Here is a 13,759-nt window from a genome sequence, read left to right as displayed (position 1 = left end):
AATCAAATTCTGTCTTGTCTTCTCTCGGTTATATCTTTTTCGTTTAAACAAAAGGGTGCAAAACCAATTAATTTGATAAAAAAGGGAATAATTGCTGGAGTTCAAGGCAATGGTCTTTCCTTGCTTATCTTTTAACGACTTAAATATCTTCTTTTAGTTCTTGTAATTTTTTTATTTTTTTTTTGTGAGGATGTTTATAATTTTCTGTCGGTTGTTGGGTAGGTCGTCGATACCATACCGATCCGGATAAGCACTTCTTAATGTTATCGCTTTGATATCTGTATCCTTTTTTTCTCTCTTCGGGTTCAGAGCTCTTTTCTGATAGCTTCTTTTCATTCTAAAAGAATAGAAGATAATCGATTTCTATTAGCCAAAGAATTTTTCGAAGACAAAACAAAATAAGAAAAATAACAAAATAAACAAAAAACCGTAGGTTTTGTTCGTTCCGAAGAATTATATATATAAAAACCTCGGAAGCGGACAAACAGGATTCCTGGGGATTTCCCTAAGATGATTTTCCGAATGTATGTATATCCGTATCTATGCGACGACGGAAGAATATTTATCCGGGGCGTAATTAAGAAGGTGAGTATAAATACCGAGGACTAAAGGAAGTTGGAAAGAGAAGAAAAAAAATCGAGACAGAGGGACATTACATACGGATTCAAAGGGAGAATGTTAAGCGTTAGTAACCGCGTGGGAGCCGCGAGGGGTTGTTTAAGCTTAACCTTTTTTTTGGCTCTGTGTAACAGTCGATTGTTTGTTGGAATTTGAAGTGGTTATGGATCTGCCCTTCCTTCCAACACCAAAAACACCGAAAACACCGACATGTCGGCTTAAAGAGAGGAAAAGAAAAGAAAAGAAAAGAAAAGAACTTAGCGAAAGGAATATCCGCTAGGAAGACCCGTCCGAGACATCTGCAGGAGAGAGTCAGATGTTGAATCTTAGACGTAAATGGGCTAGGGCAACCTGATAGTTGGGATCGTCTGGTTACGTAGAGCTCCCTCCTCTCGATGCAGCAGGCTTTCTCGGGAATATTATTATGGGAACTTCCCGCTGGAGCCGGGTAAGTCATGTGAGTTATGCAGAGTGCTAGGAGGAATCTAGTGACTAAGAATATCAATCTGTTCCCCCCAAATATGGGTATTTATTTCGTCGATATAGTTTTTTGGGGTTCTTTTCTTGGGGGGGCGAAATATCTGCATGGGAAAACCCTGGGTGGCGGACATACTTACATATAACTATGTGTTGGCTTTGTGGTAAAGTTTTGGCGCACTGCACGAAGGCGTGGAACCAGCGCTGGTAACCGAAGCCGGGGTGTTCGTCCCGACAGGTTCACGGTTTTTTTTTTTTTTGGTTTGTCTTACTGGTGCAGGGGCTTTTTGGGGTTGGCGAACTGGGGGTCCTTTTGCTGTTGGTTTCTTGGTCGAAATATATACTTGTGTAGACATGTACCTTCAAGTATCTTCTGTAGACGGGTTCCAGATTCAGCAATCTTGCGGCAAAGTTTGTCAGCGAAACCCGAATGACAAGGGGGTGAAGGGAAAATGGGATGGTTCAAGGTCACTCACGCCCAATGCAAGGACATTTCGAATCTAGCTGGCCAATAATGCTGGTCCGGGAACGTTTTGTCTTACCATCGACAAATAGGGTTGTAACGTCTGTGATTCCGCGTCATTTCCTCTCATTCTTAGTGACGAAGAGGGTGCGAGAGAGGAACAACCCCACATGCTGTGATTGTTGGAAGTACTATCATTAAAGAGTTTATTTCTTTTTTGATTTTCGCAAATCTTGACTCAAATCACGAGGGGTGGCCAGCGATTCCTTTGCTTTCGCCTTTCGCCTTTTCCTTTCCTTTCCTTTTTTTGTAGTTGTTTGTGACCAACTGTCTGCTTGTGCAGCTGGTTGTTCGTGATATCCCGCCAATGAAATGTCGATTCACATCTCCCCTTGATGCCAATCGCTAACTCGTCACGATGACTGTCGTGAAAAGGGAGACGAAAATGTCTCTGACGGACAATACTTTTGCCCTGCGCGTGGACATGTGGGAAATCGGAACACTGATAATCCGTTGTGACGTTGATATCGATCGAGATAGTGATCATGATTTCATAGATACTTTGTTTCAATGTCCACCCCTTTCGCACAAGACTAGGGCCGAATTTCCTTTCCGATCGATAGTCACATTTGATTTAATTTTGGCAACGAAAACCGGGAAAGAAGAACAATCGAGCTCTTGTGAGAATCACGTCCAAGACTCCACGTACTCCCGCTCGGATCGGAACTTGCCTTTGCATCGTCCGCCGACATCTGTTTCACCCCGATTTGTTGACAAGGTTATTGATGGCTCTTTCCAAAATCGCTTGTCCAACTATTCTTGACGTTCCAACTTCAGCCCTAGTCTCGTTTTTGAATATCAAGTGGAAAAAAAAAAAAGCCAGTCATTGTAGCTCCTGGTGGCGATCAAAATGGTGTGGATTTTACTTTTGCAGTTTTGTAATAGGATCTTTTTTTTTTCGACCCTAGGTGGCATGTCGGTAGCGGTCCCCCACCCTTTGACGGATTGACGGCACTGGTAGACGGTTCCTTTTTTTCATTCAATAGGAAGTGTGCAAGTGTATGCATGATGGTTGTACTCGAATTTCAGATGCAGAAGAAGGTTAAAATCTCGGAACCGGCAGCTTGGGCCACGGTACCCTGAAATGATGCAGAGTCTCGTTTAGTTAGAAGGGCGAGGAGAAAGACCGACCTTGGTACCCCACTTTTGAGCTCCATATATGTAGTGCATCCATCATTTTTCCTGTTGCAGGATCGTACTCAATGCAATGCAGCGCCGGACAAGGTGGATGAAGAAAAAGAAATCATTTCCCACAAACAGGCACCCTTTTTTCTTTTCCTTTATTTGCCTTTCTTTTCTTCTTGGAGTAGGTAAGCTCCGATAGAAATAACCGGTGATGTACCTTCCAAGCAGAGATTGGTGATGATGTACCGACGACGTATCAGTGAGGGGGTTTTTTGGAGCTGGAGATATAAGGTACCGACCAGCCAACATGTGAGCATGCTAGCTAGGTAGCTACTAGCTCTGGGTAGCTCAACGTTAGTAGTAGCTTAGCTATCAAACCTTACATGGGACCGAACGCCTCCTCCTCTAGTACAAACCCTCTTTTTCCCTTTCCCTCCCATTTTATTGCAGACGGAGAGCAAATATCTCCGCATTTGATCCCTCGCGCGATCTGAAGCGTGGCTGGTAATCGATCAATTGTCAGAATACTGGTAAGTCAGTTAAGGAGCAGTTAGGAGTATAGTCGCATGCAATAGCATTTATGCTTATGAAGCAACATACCTATTGGTTTGGAGTCCTCGACTTGTCCGGCTTCTGCAGCTTGACCCTAGCCCTGTCGTCTAGCGGCCTTAGCTGTGCGACTATGCAGGCGGGCTAAGAGGTACCTCAACCTTTCAATAACCCTGAGCTATACATACCTCTGTCGTCGACCGTATACTAGCAGGTACAATTATTCGCACACGCACAGATGTACCTGCTCCTGGTTTGACTGTTTTTTTTATTTTTTTTTTTTAAAAAAAAAATTTGAAAAAAAAGGGAGAAAGGGAGAGAGAAGAACAAAGCAGAGGAATTGTTGAACTTCCCTGTAACATCCGAACCCCAAGCCCCCAAACCTTGACCGGGAACATAGGCATGCGCACTACGTACGATGTAAAATACGCCTAGGTTGAGGTTTGATGATACCCAGACCTGCCTAGGGGGCCACTTCAGCTTGGTGTCTGTATGCCAGAAAGGTTAATTATGGTATCGACGACTCAATTAGTTAGCCTTTAACTTCAAGAGAGAGTCGAGTCCTACGCCATCAGGTTAGTTGGGAGGTTAGTGTGCTCTTGTTTTGGGGATACAATGTCAGACGGGTCAGGCTAAGACCCAAGAGGATTCGGTTTGTGAGCACCAAATCTTCCCTTCAGACTAAGTGGTTTTAGCTTGAGTGAGACGAATAGCTTAGCGGCGGAGGACGACGACGATTGGAACGTAGCGAGGTTCCGACGTCCCCGCGAGAGGGAAAGGGAGAGAAGTAAGTACCTATGAAGGTACGAATATATGGTTCAAACGTTACCATTGGACTCTGCATTGATTATTGTTTCTGGTTGAATTGGATGCAGATTGATGTGATTCGATTGGAATTGTAAATGAATGGTTTGAGTTTGACTTACAATTTTAATTCTCCTCATCTCTTAAGCTGCCATACATACCTATACCCAAGAGGTAGTTATCCTTTATACAGCTGATGGTATCTACACCAACCATCGTGAGGTTGTTGAAGTGAAAGTAGCACAACTCACACGCTCACCACAAATAATTTAATTTTCTTTCACTTCGCACTTCCCATTCACATTCAATTCACACTCCGTCACAGATCACGATAAAATAAAAAATATTTCTTCGTTCCTTCGAGCAATTACCGTTCCATAGATCGTTTTTTTTCTTCTCTTCTACCTTGTCGGGTCTTAACTTGACTTTACCTGACCTGACTCTCCCTCTCCCTTTCACCTCACACTTCCTTCTCTCTCTCACCTTCTTCTTCTTCACCATCATCATCAACCATCACCAACCTCATCACCATCATCACTATCATCATCATCTCCATCCCCTTCATCATCATTTCTCTTCGGCTTCATCAATCTTCATCCTGCATTCCCTCTATATTATTCTCCTTGTTCTAATTCTCCCAATCATTCTCCTTCTCATTGTCCCTATCCTAGCTTCTGCTACTGCTACCATTGATACAAGTTTGCTTCCATCTCTACTTCATAGTACGTATATTAAGCCATCACCTACTTCCCTCTCTACTACCTCTCCACACATATACATACCTACCTCTTACCTAAGTACCTACCTACCTCCCTACCTACCTACCTGTTTCCCTCCCTACCTAATTACCTACCTACCTTACCTACTTACTTACCTATCTACTTTATTCCTTTTATTACTTCCCTACTTGCATGAGGTACCTTTGTTTAAGTACCTGGTCGTAGGTGGTTGTAGCTTGCTCTGCTGCTGCTGCTGCTGCTTCTTTCTCCCATCATCCCTGCCGTTTGCCGTTGCTTCTGCTCGCTTTCCCCCCTTCCCTTCTACCCTTCCCTTCCCACCATACCTATCCCTTCTCCCCAACCGGACGAGACCAGGCCTTTGCAGTACCTACCGCATGCTGGTCTAGACTAGAATATTGTACTTTGACATCCACACTACTATCTACTTAACCTACATACGTACCAATACCGTCCGATAGTTCATTGGTTTCGCTTCCCTTCCCATGATACCCTTATCCCTCCCTTATCCCTACTCCTTCTGCTGCTCCTACTACTCTTCCTCCTGATTCTTCTTCTCTATTATTACCTTCATTGCTACCGTTGTTACTCCTTCCTGGCCTTCCCTTTTTTTTCCTCTCTACTTTTAGCTCCTGCTGTACCACTACTGCTGGGGTGTACTGTACTTGCTTGGTCTAGTGCTTTGGTTCTAACGTTTTGCTTGGCTCTTGTAACAGCGTCCCTAACGAACGAACGACACGACCACCCTTTCTTTTACTACTTCACTGTTTTCTCTGCATCATCACTTTCAGCTTCCTATCCTTCCATTCTTTTGTTTTCTCCTTCATCATTACTTTTTTTTCTTTCCTCTAAGCAAAAGTGCGTATTCTCCCGTCCCCACTTCCCATCCTTACGAACGGACGGACGCCATACCGTTCATATCCCTAGCCAGCTCGGTTTCCTAAAGCGTGTGCGGAGTAGGGCTTCACGGATAGACATCCAACCCAACACCTCTCTCCACCAAACATTACATCTCGGTATCTCAGGTAAGCTATTCTAATTCCATCAAACCCATTGGCCTTATCATCAAATCTGCCCTTGATGAACTCGTTTACTTCTGTCCAATTCCTAGCTTGTAAACCTTCCAACTTGAGATTCAGAAATCGCTAATTCGCTTTGGTACCTTACCATCTTGCAGGCTTCACCCCTCAGATATCTATCACCAATGGCAGACTCTAATCCAAACGTCGCCCAACTCCCCTCGGGCGCCTTTGATGGCCCTGGCAATCAGAATCAGGGAGGACCGCCAATGGGGCCTCCTTCCTTGCCACCAGTCATTATCCCCCAAAACACCAACCCAATTCCCACCGCGATCACGTCGCCCATGTCGGCTTCTGTTACCTCTCCCACCTCTGCTGGTGGGTTTGTTCGCAGGGCTGCCCCGGAACCTAACAAGCGTGCTCTCTATGTTGGGGGGTTGGATCCCCGCGTAACAGACGATATCCTTCGTCAGATCTTCGAGACAACCGGTCATGTCGTCAGCGTAAAGATAATACCGGACAAAAACGTAAGCATTGCGCGCCATTCTAGCTATGATATATTTTCAATTGGATAGTCCAAAGCAGCGCTTTGGACTGATCTTTGTGAATAAGGCCATTGCTTAGAACACATCGCCCATTGGGCGATACTCGTGCCTTTGTCAACTTGACGATGAGAACGGAGCTAACAGATTTCGGTAGGCAAAGGGGTTCAATTATGGTTTTGTAGAGTACGATGATCCTGGTGCTGCCGAGCGGGCAATGCAAACCTTGAACGGTCGTCGTGTACACCAATCCGTATGTCACACCCCGCGTCCATCCCCATCAATATGACAACTAAAACATAAATTATAGGAAATAAGAGTCAACTGGGCATACCAGTCCAGCCAGGCTGCCAAGGAGGATACATCTCATCATTTTCACATCTTTGTTGGAGACTTGTCGAATGAGGTCAATGACGAGCTTCTCCAACAAGCCTTCACAACATTTGGCACAATCTCCGAAGCCCGCGTCATGTGGGATATGAAAACCGGTCGATCTCGTGGATATGGGTTTGTTGCCTATCGTGAACGTTCTGATGCTGAAAAGGCCTTGTCTGCGATGGACGGAGAGTGGTTGGGATCTCGTGCTATCAGGTGTAACTGGGCCAACCAGAAGGGCCAACCATCTATCTCCCAACAGAGTCAGATGGCTCAGATGGGAATGACACCCACTACTCCCTTTGGCCACCACCATTTCCCCACTCATGGAATTCAGAGCTATGATATGATTGTCCAACAGACTCCACAATGGCAAACCACTGTCTACGTTGGCAACCTGACCCCATACACCACTCAAAATGATCTCCTTCCCTTGTTCCAGAATTTCGGGTACATCGTTGAGACCCGATTCCAGGCAGATAGAGGGTTTGCTTTCATCAAGATGGATACACACGAAAACGCAGCCATGGCGATTTGTCAACTTAGCGGGTACAACGTCAATGGGAGGCCGCTGAAGTGCAGTGTATGTGAATCTAAACCTTTCTATACCCCTGCTGCCTTCAAATACTAACAAACTGGAAAAATGAATAGTGGGGTAAGGACCGTCCACCAACCGGACAATTTGACGGGTATTCCCCTCAGGGAGGTCCGCAGACTCCTCAGTTCCCCAACTCGCCTTTCAGTAATTTTCCACAGTATGGTGGACCAGGTGGACCCATGAGTCCTCAAGGCGGACCAAACTCGGCTAGTGCTCATCCAACTTCACCATCTCAGGGTCGTTGGATGGACGGTAACAACCAAGGCTTCAATAGTCCTCATGGCCCTCCACAAGGATACAATCAACAAGGTTTCGGTCGTGGGCAAGGTACTGCCGGCCAAGCTGGAAATCAACCTGGCTGGAACAACAACAATAACAACAACTCCGGACAAGGAGGATTCACCGGTAACGGGTTCCAACAATCCGGGTTCCAACAGCCTCAGCAACAGCAGCAATAGATTGTTGGTGCCCTCGGACCACTTTCGAAACTAGTTTGTTACTATGCATCGACTTACAACTAACCTCTTTTATTTTTTATTTTTTTTCTTCCACGATCAATACTTTTTCGATGCTGAACGACGAAATCAGTATATAACGGGTTAATTTCTTAGCGAAGGACAAAAACTGTTACATGAGCTTAGTTTTTTTTTACGCTCTGCTTTCCTGCTTTTCTTTCTTTTTCTTCAGCAAATGTTATTATCAAAATACTGTTTTTTTCCCTTTATTTCCTTTTCAATTACAGGCATTTGCATCTGTATGGGACGTTTCGGCAGACGCACATGACAACGGCGAGGCTAAAATCAAAATGACGGCATTTGTCCTGGGTTTTTCTTTATTTACAGCTTTCCCCTTTACCTCTCCCTTCCCTCCTACTTTTAATAGCGTTACAAAATTTCATATCGTGGGTTCATTACGTTTCATTCCCAAATTGCCTTTCATTATGGACAACGGTGTTATCTTTTTCCTTACCTCGAAGATGCGTGTGAAGAGATGCATTCTCCTTTTTTCTCGATCTCTTTCTAACGGCCGTCCATTGCATGAAACTAAAAATGAATTTCTGATTGTTTTTCTATAAAAAAAGAAGAGAGGCTTTTTTCCTGTCCTTTACTGTTCCAGAGCCCACTAGGAGCTCTTTTAACCGTTCCCTTTTCTACTACTACACTTTTTTACTACTACCTCTCCTACTTTCCCCTACTTTTCAAACTGTTAATATTAACCATGTGCGTTCTTTCAAGCCTCTCTCCTAAACCCTAACCTCTCTTACTGTCTTTGAATAGCGGAGAAAGTATGCATATACCTCGCTGTCTTTTAAACATCCCCTCTTCAAGATTCATCCATTAAACCTCTATACTCTCCTTGTTATTTCCTCCGTTTGTGGCCTTTAGTGGCCATAATAATCATGATTAACATTAGCGTACAGTACTTTATTCTATTCCATTTATACTATTTCTAATTGTTCCTCCTTTCATTCGACTAGAATGAAAACTTTCGTGCTTACTTTCATAGTTCGGTGGTCTGCCTGATCTTAATATCCCAGGAGTACTTGCCTTTCTCGTTTCTTCTGGATTTATATTCGTATCGATCCAGCTAAAATGTGTGTTTTATATTATAAGACATCCTACACCTTTCCAACGTTCGGCGTACGTTTCATATTTCGATCTCTATACCCTTGTGAGCTACCTTTTGGATTGCATATTGTTTACGAGTGGCCATCTTCCAGAATTGTCTCCGCCAGAGCTGTCACTTATAGTTTAGTGTTTACATTATGGTTTATAATGAATGCATACCCGATTGGATACCCAAAAACCCAAATGCCGGTTCCCAAAATCTCAGGTAACCACCTAACCTATTTGAATATCGAGAAGCATGGCAATTATATTACCCAACCCTTCGGCAAACCTAGGAGCTCCTAGCGGACTGACTATAGTATCTGCAGCTCCAGTACACGTGTATCCTTGTTTAATGGGACTTTCCAGTCCAACGGAAATGGGGTTTTCTCCGTAACCATGGTTCCCGAACCAATACCGTCCGAATCCGAAGCCACTTATTGTACAAGGGAGAAAAAAAAAAAAAGAGGCACGAGACCTTAATTGGGCAGCGAATCGGATATCTCCAGCGGATTGCTCATGGATGTGATAGGATTCTATCACTCTGCATCACTTTTTTTTTATAAGAAAAAAAATGTATTGCCGGCTGCTGATTACTATATTGGGCATAGAAAGCTGAGAATTTAGAAATATCGGGACACGAGTTTTAAGATATGACATGGGAACCTTTTTACGCCACCGTGTGTGTTTTTCTCTTTGGAGTGATTCGATTGTAATAATTACAATCGTATAAACCTGAGTCAGTCCACTAAAGTAATAGTATGATTGGTGGACGCTGGGAATCTATTGCCACATTCAACCTTTACGCCTCGAACTAAATATATATCCCATGCTCCTATTGAATATAAAAGCGAGGCTATCGCTATTTTATGCACGCTGATTAATGCAATGTGCTCGTCGGTGAAAGAAAGAAAGAAAGTGGAAATATAAATGTGATCGAGACCATCAATTGGATGAAACGAACATTTTGCCACGAAACTCGAAAAGAAATTCCAAGACATTGGGCACAGCCAGTCATGTCCCTTGTGGGACTTCTAGGGTCTCTAGCAGCCGTATTCCTCGCCTTAACTTTTGTACAGAAAAGTCACAGGCTATTTCATATATCGAAGAGCGTGAGATGTCGCGGTTTACAATCCTCTATCGGGAAGACGATCATTACCTGTAATGAAAAATACAACAATGTGACCGTGTTGGTAGTGATCTTCCTAGATGTTCGCCGCACGCTGTTGTCAGGTGCGGCGATCGATCGATCTTTGATCTACGTTTTGGGGGGGTTTCATGCCGCAAATTAAGCGGGATTGATGAGGTGGGCTGCAGATAAAGGGCAATCATATATCGTACGAGGAGTAACCTGGGGTTTCGGATTTTTTGACTCCGCAGATGGGTCTGAATTATACCTGGAATTTACTTGATTACAGCCGCTACATACGCTTGAGATGTCACGTATAGCCCTAAATGATGTTTGTTGGCTTTGAACTCGAATGAAGTTTTGTATCGTGTATGGGCTGGTTGACTAATCCTTCGAACAGCCATGACCGATACGAGGTACTTGCGAATACTTCGTTCGCAAGATGCCAGAGTATTTAATTGTCTCGCAATTTTTGTTGCAATGTTTATTAACTATAAGACATTAATTTCATCTTGATCTTTGAATACGATTTTGAAATTAGTAAAACATCTTAGTAAAAGATGTTAAATATATAGAGACCATATATATACACAAAAACCTCCTTTAAGCCGCCTTCATTGACCATTGGATCTATACTCGGACATAATACCGACAGTTAGTTGCTTCTTTCGATACTACAGCATACTTTTCAATGACTCTGAAAAGGTTGGCTTCCGCCTATCAACCTTCTCGCCGTTATCGACTCGTACGCGGATCAAAGCGTCTTGCATAACACTGGCCAATAACGTCCCATCTGCGCTCCATATCCTCGACCTAATCAGCCCACGTCCTTCACTTGCGCTATCACCGACTTGTTCCAATATCGTCCATGATGACGAATTATCTTCTTCTTCTCCTTCATTGGTGTTTGAGAAGAGGAGTTTGTCGGGGTTGGCGTGGAAAATGAGGGTGTGCGAGAGAGAGCCTGTGTGGATTATATTGTCGCTGGCGTTGTGGGGACCTGTGACGGCGAACATGCCGTTTCTGTCTGATGCGTACTGTGGTTTTGTTTTGTCGTGTCTCATGTTTTAGAACGGGTTTGTGGGAGGTGAAAGGTGGCAACTTGCATGATCATATTTTGAAGGGAAAGGAGGATGAGGGGAGATCGGGGGAGGACTTACGATGTGGGTACATATACTTAAACATGATTGTTCCTCCGAAGGGAACGGGCCTACGGGCTTGTATATCTGTACCTGTATTTATTAAAAAACAAGAATTGTAAGTTAAACTTCTAAACCAACTGCGACAAGGATCGGGGGATTTCCTTTTGGAGTGTAAATAAACCATTCCACAAGCTATCTGCAGTCATAGTTTTGGGGTGGGTGGGCTCCTGCAGATACTGTGTTACGCCAACATACCTTTCGATACTCGTGCAGAGGTCTCGATCTATTCTCTTCTTCCACATCGACCTTCCTAAGATCGACGGCCGTGTAGAATGATCGCATACCCTTACGCTTTGTAAACTCGATCCAGCTGTTATTTTCCTCCCCACCGTTTCACTATATTAGAACAGAACTATTTCGGGAAAGTTGTATTTTAGGGCCGGAATAGTTTTCGTACCTAGGAACATCGACTGCCGGGGCAATCTCTCGTCCCCTCGGGTTCGATACCCACTGCTTCAACTCCTTCGGCGGCGGAACCTGACTTTCTAGTCCGCGTGGTTCCACAGTTTTGAAAGATACAGTGGCGATGAATATGACCTCTGAATCGAGCGGACGGGGGTCCGTGGGACTCGGTTGTCTGACCTGGACATTTCTTGTGCAATATGTTTTCCCTTGTCGGAGGGTTTCTACGGTGTATATAAACGGTATTTTTGGCTTTCCGCCTACGAGGAAGTGACCGGTTATGCTCTGTAAATTTTGTAAAACAAACGGAAGAGAATTGGGTAGAGGTTGTTATTATATCATATCATATCATATCTCGAATTCTCGAATTTTTGAAGCAAAACACGATGGATATAATGGGATCAATGCAATGGGGTCTACGAAGCAAATACGGAAATCCGAGAAGAGCATTCGAAATGTTGGATTTGGTGGTGCAAATGTGTTGTACGACGATAAGCAAAGAGACCACCGTCCCTTGTGCTCGTTCGCAAAGTGTAATTTGGATGTTTTGAAACACATTTTTGGGCAATTGGGGCGCGCGTGCGGGGTGGAACATACATGGCAATAGAACGATTTATCGACGGTCTTGTATGCCGCATACGCCGATTGACCTAGCAAATGACCCCCATAGACTCCATAAATTGGTACGAAAGCTGGTCCCTGTTTTTTTTGTTTGTTCAATGCGAACGGAGACACATGAGGTTTAGTGATATTGGCCAGACCGTCCCCGCAGTTCTCGTTCGTGTTTTCCTAGGAAAACCCCCCCAGCGCAGCTCCTTTTCCTTTTTGTTAGGCTTCGGTGACACCGAAGCCAACGATTGTTGCCCGCAGGAATAGCGGCAGGGGGGATTCTTTCCAAAGAGAGGGTTAGGAGGAGAACGGTTGAAACATACAGTTGATTTAAACACCCTCCTGCCTCCTGTTGGTGCTGCGTCATTGATATTGCTCGACGTGGGCTTAATATCCGGCGGTGATGATATCATAACCTCCTGCAGAGCCATCGATTCTACGAATGTAGCGGGAGGAGCCATGTTTTAGCTTCTATTTGTTCTTTTTTCTTCTTCTCTTTCTCTTCCACTTTTATGTTTTATCCAAAGCAAGGTAGATCCGGTCGAAGCGATTGAGATTGCGGACGGGCCGGGCCAACCTGCAGCCCCAATTGATCCAAAATTATATATCGGGTATTCGTCGAAGAGGGATTGGAAGAGAAGTGCGAGTGATATCCAAGACGACTCGGTGAACCGAAATGGAGGTTTATTTCTGAAGTTTAACTTCGCTTTTTTTGTTCTCCCGCCTTCCGCAACGGCAATTGGGAAGGTGTCGCCTTAAACTGCTAACCACTTGGCCATTTGCTACATTTATCGTATAGAGTATGGAGGTATGCGCCTCGGACAAGAAATACCAAGCTGTGACATGACAGCCACTTTGTACCCTCGGTTCAAATTCCCATCGGCTATCGAATTGCCAAAGACACGAGACAAAATGTTCATCCATTTTCTAACATGGCTATTTCCACTATTTCAACAGTCCCTCTCCTCCTCTTTCGCGGAGTTTACAGTTGGATGAGAAGATGTTTAAATTTGTATGTATCATGTTTGGGCTTACTACAGGGCTTGAGAGGATATGTTTGGTCCAGTCTAGTTCAGTCCATACATATACGGCACGGTTACATATGATTCGAAGTTGCAATTGACAGCCCGACATGACAGCCCGTCAGATCTCTTTATTTATCAAAATTGCAAATATTACAGAGCTGAATTATCTTATTTACCTCCGAGCAGGGTAAGAAGATACGTGATAATACAATATTAATAACCTTTTTTCTTTCTTCCGGGTATCGAAAAATCTGTTTTTTTCAAGCCTCAGTAAGATTAGAAAATAACGTGAGATCTAATATCTTATATTCCGTTATGGCTAATTTTGGGGAGGATGTTTGGATGAAATGACATTATAATTTTGGAACCGTTCATCTGCCATTTGCTCGGACCAAGCCTCAGCGAGTTTACCAAACAG

At 44.0% G+C, this 13,759-nt stretch overlaps 2 protein-coding genes across 2 annotated transcripts; one reads left to right on the top strand and one right to left on the bottom strand.

Annotated features, from left to right (window-relative positions):
* Positions 1-6,037: 6,037 nt before the first annotated feature.
* Positions 6,038-7,825, top strand: AOL_s00004g515 (uncharacterized protein; the record flags this gene model as incomplete). Its single annotated transcript, XM_011119164.1, has 4 exons — positions 6,038-6,379; positions 6,552-6,647; positions 6,705-7,352; positions 7,421-7,825. 4 exons carry the CDS (start codon positions 6,038-6,040, stop codon positions 7,823-7,825), a joined length of 1,491 nt encoding a protein of 496 aa, XP_011117466.1.
* A 2,952-nt stretch (positions 7,826-10,777) lies between these two features.
* On the bottom strand, positions 10,778-12,777 carry AOL_s00004g514 (uncharacterized protein; the record flags this gene model as incomplete). Its single annotated transcript, XM_011119163.1, has 4 exons — positions 10,778-11,140; positions 11,501-11,615; positions 11,703-11,992; positions 12,640-12,777. 4 exons carry the CDS (start codon positions 12,775-12,777, stop codon positions 10,778-10,780), a joined length of 906 nt encoding a protein of 301 aa, XP_011117465.1.
* Between the last annotated feature and the right edge of the window lie 982 nt (positions 12,778-13,759).

This window comes from Orbilia oligospora, assembly GCF_000225545.1.
Source record: "Orbilia oligospora ATCC 24927 unplaced genomic scaffold scaffold00004, whole genome shotgun sequence".
NCBI classification, from domain to species: Eukaryota; Fungi; Ascomycota; class Orbiliomycetes; order Orbiliales; family Orbiliaceae; genus Orbilia; species Orbilia oligospora.
This window is presented reverse-complemented; position numbering and strand designations above follow the sequence as displayed.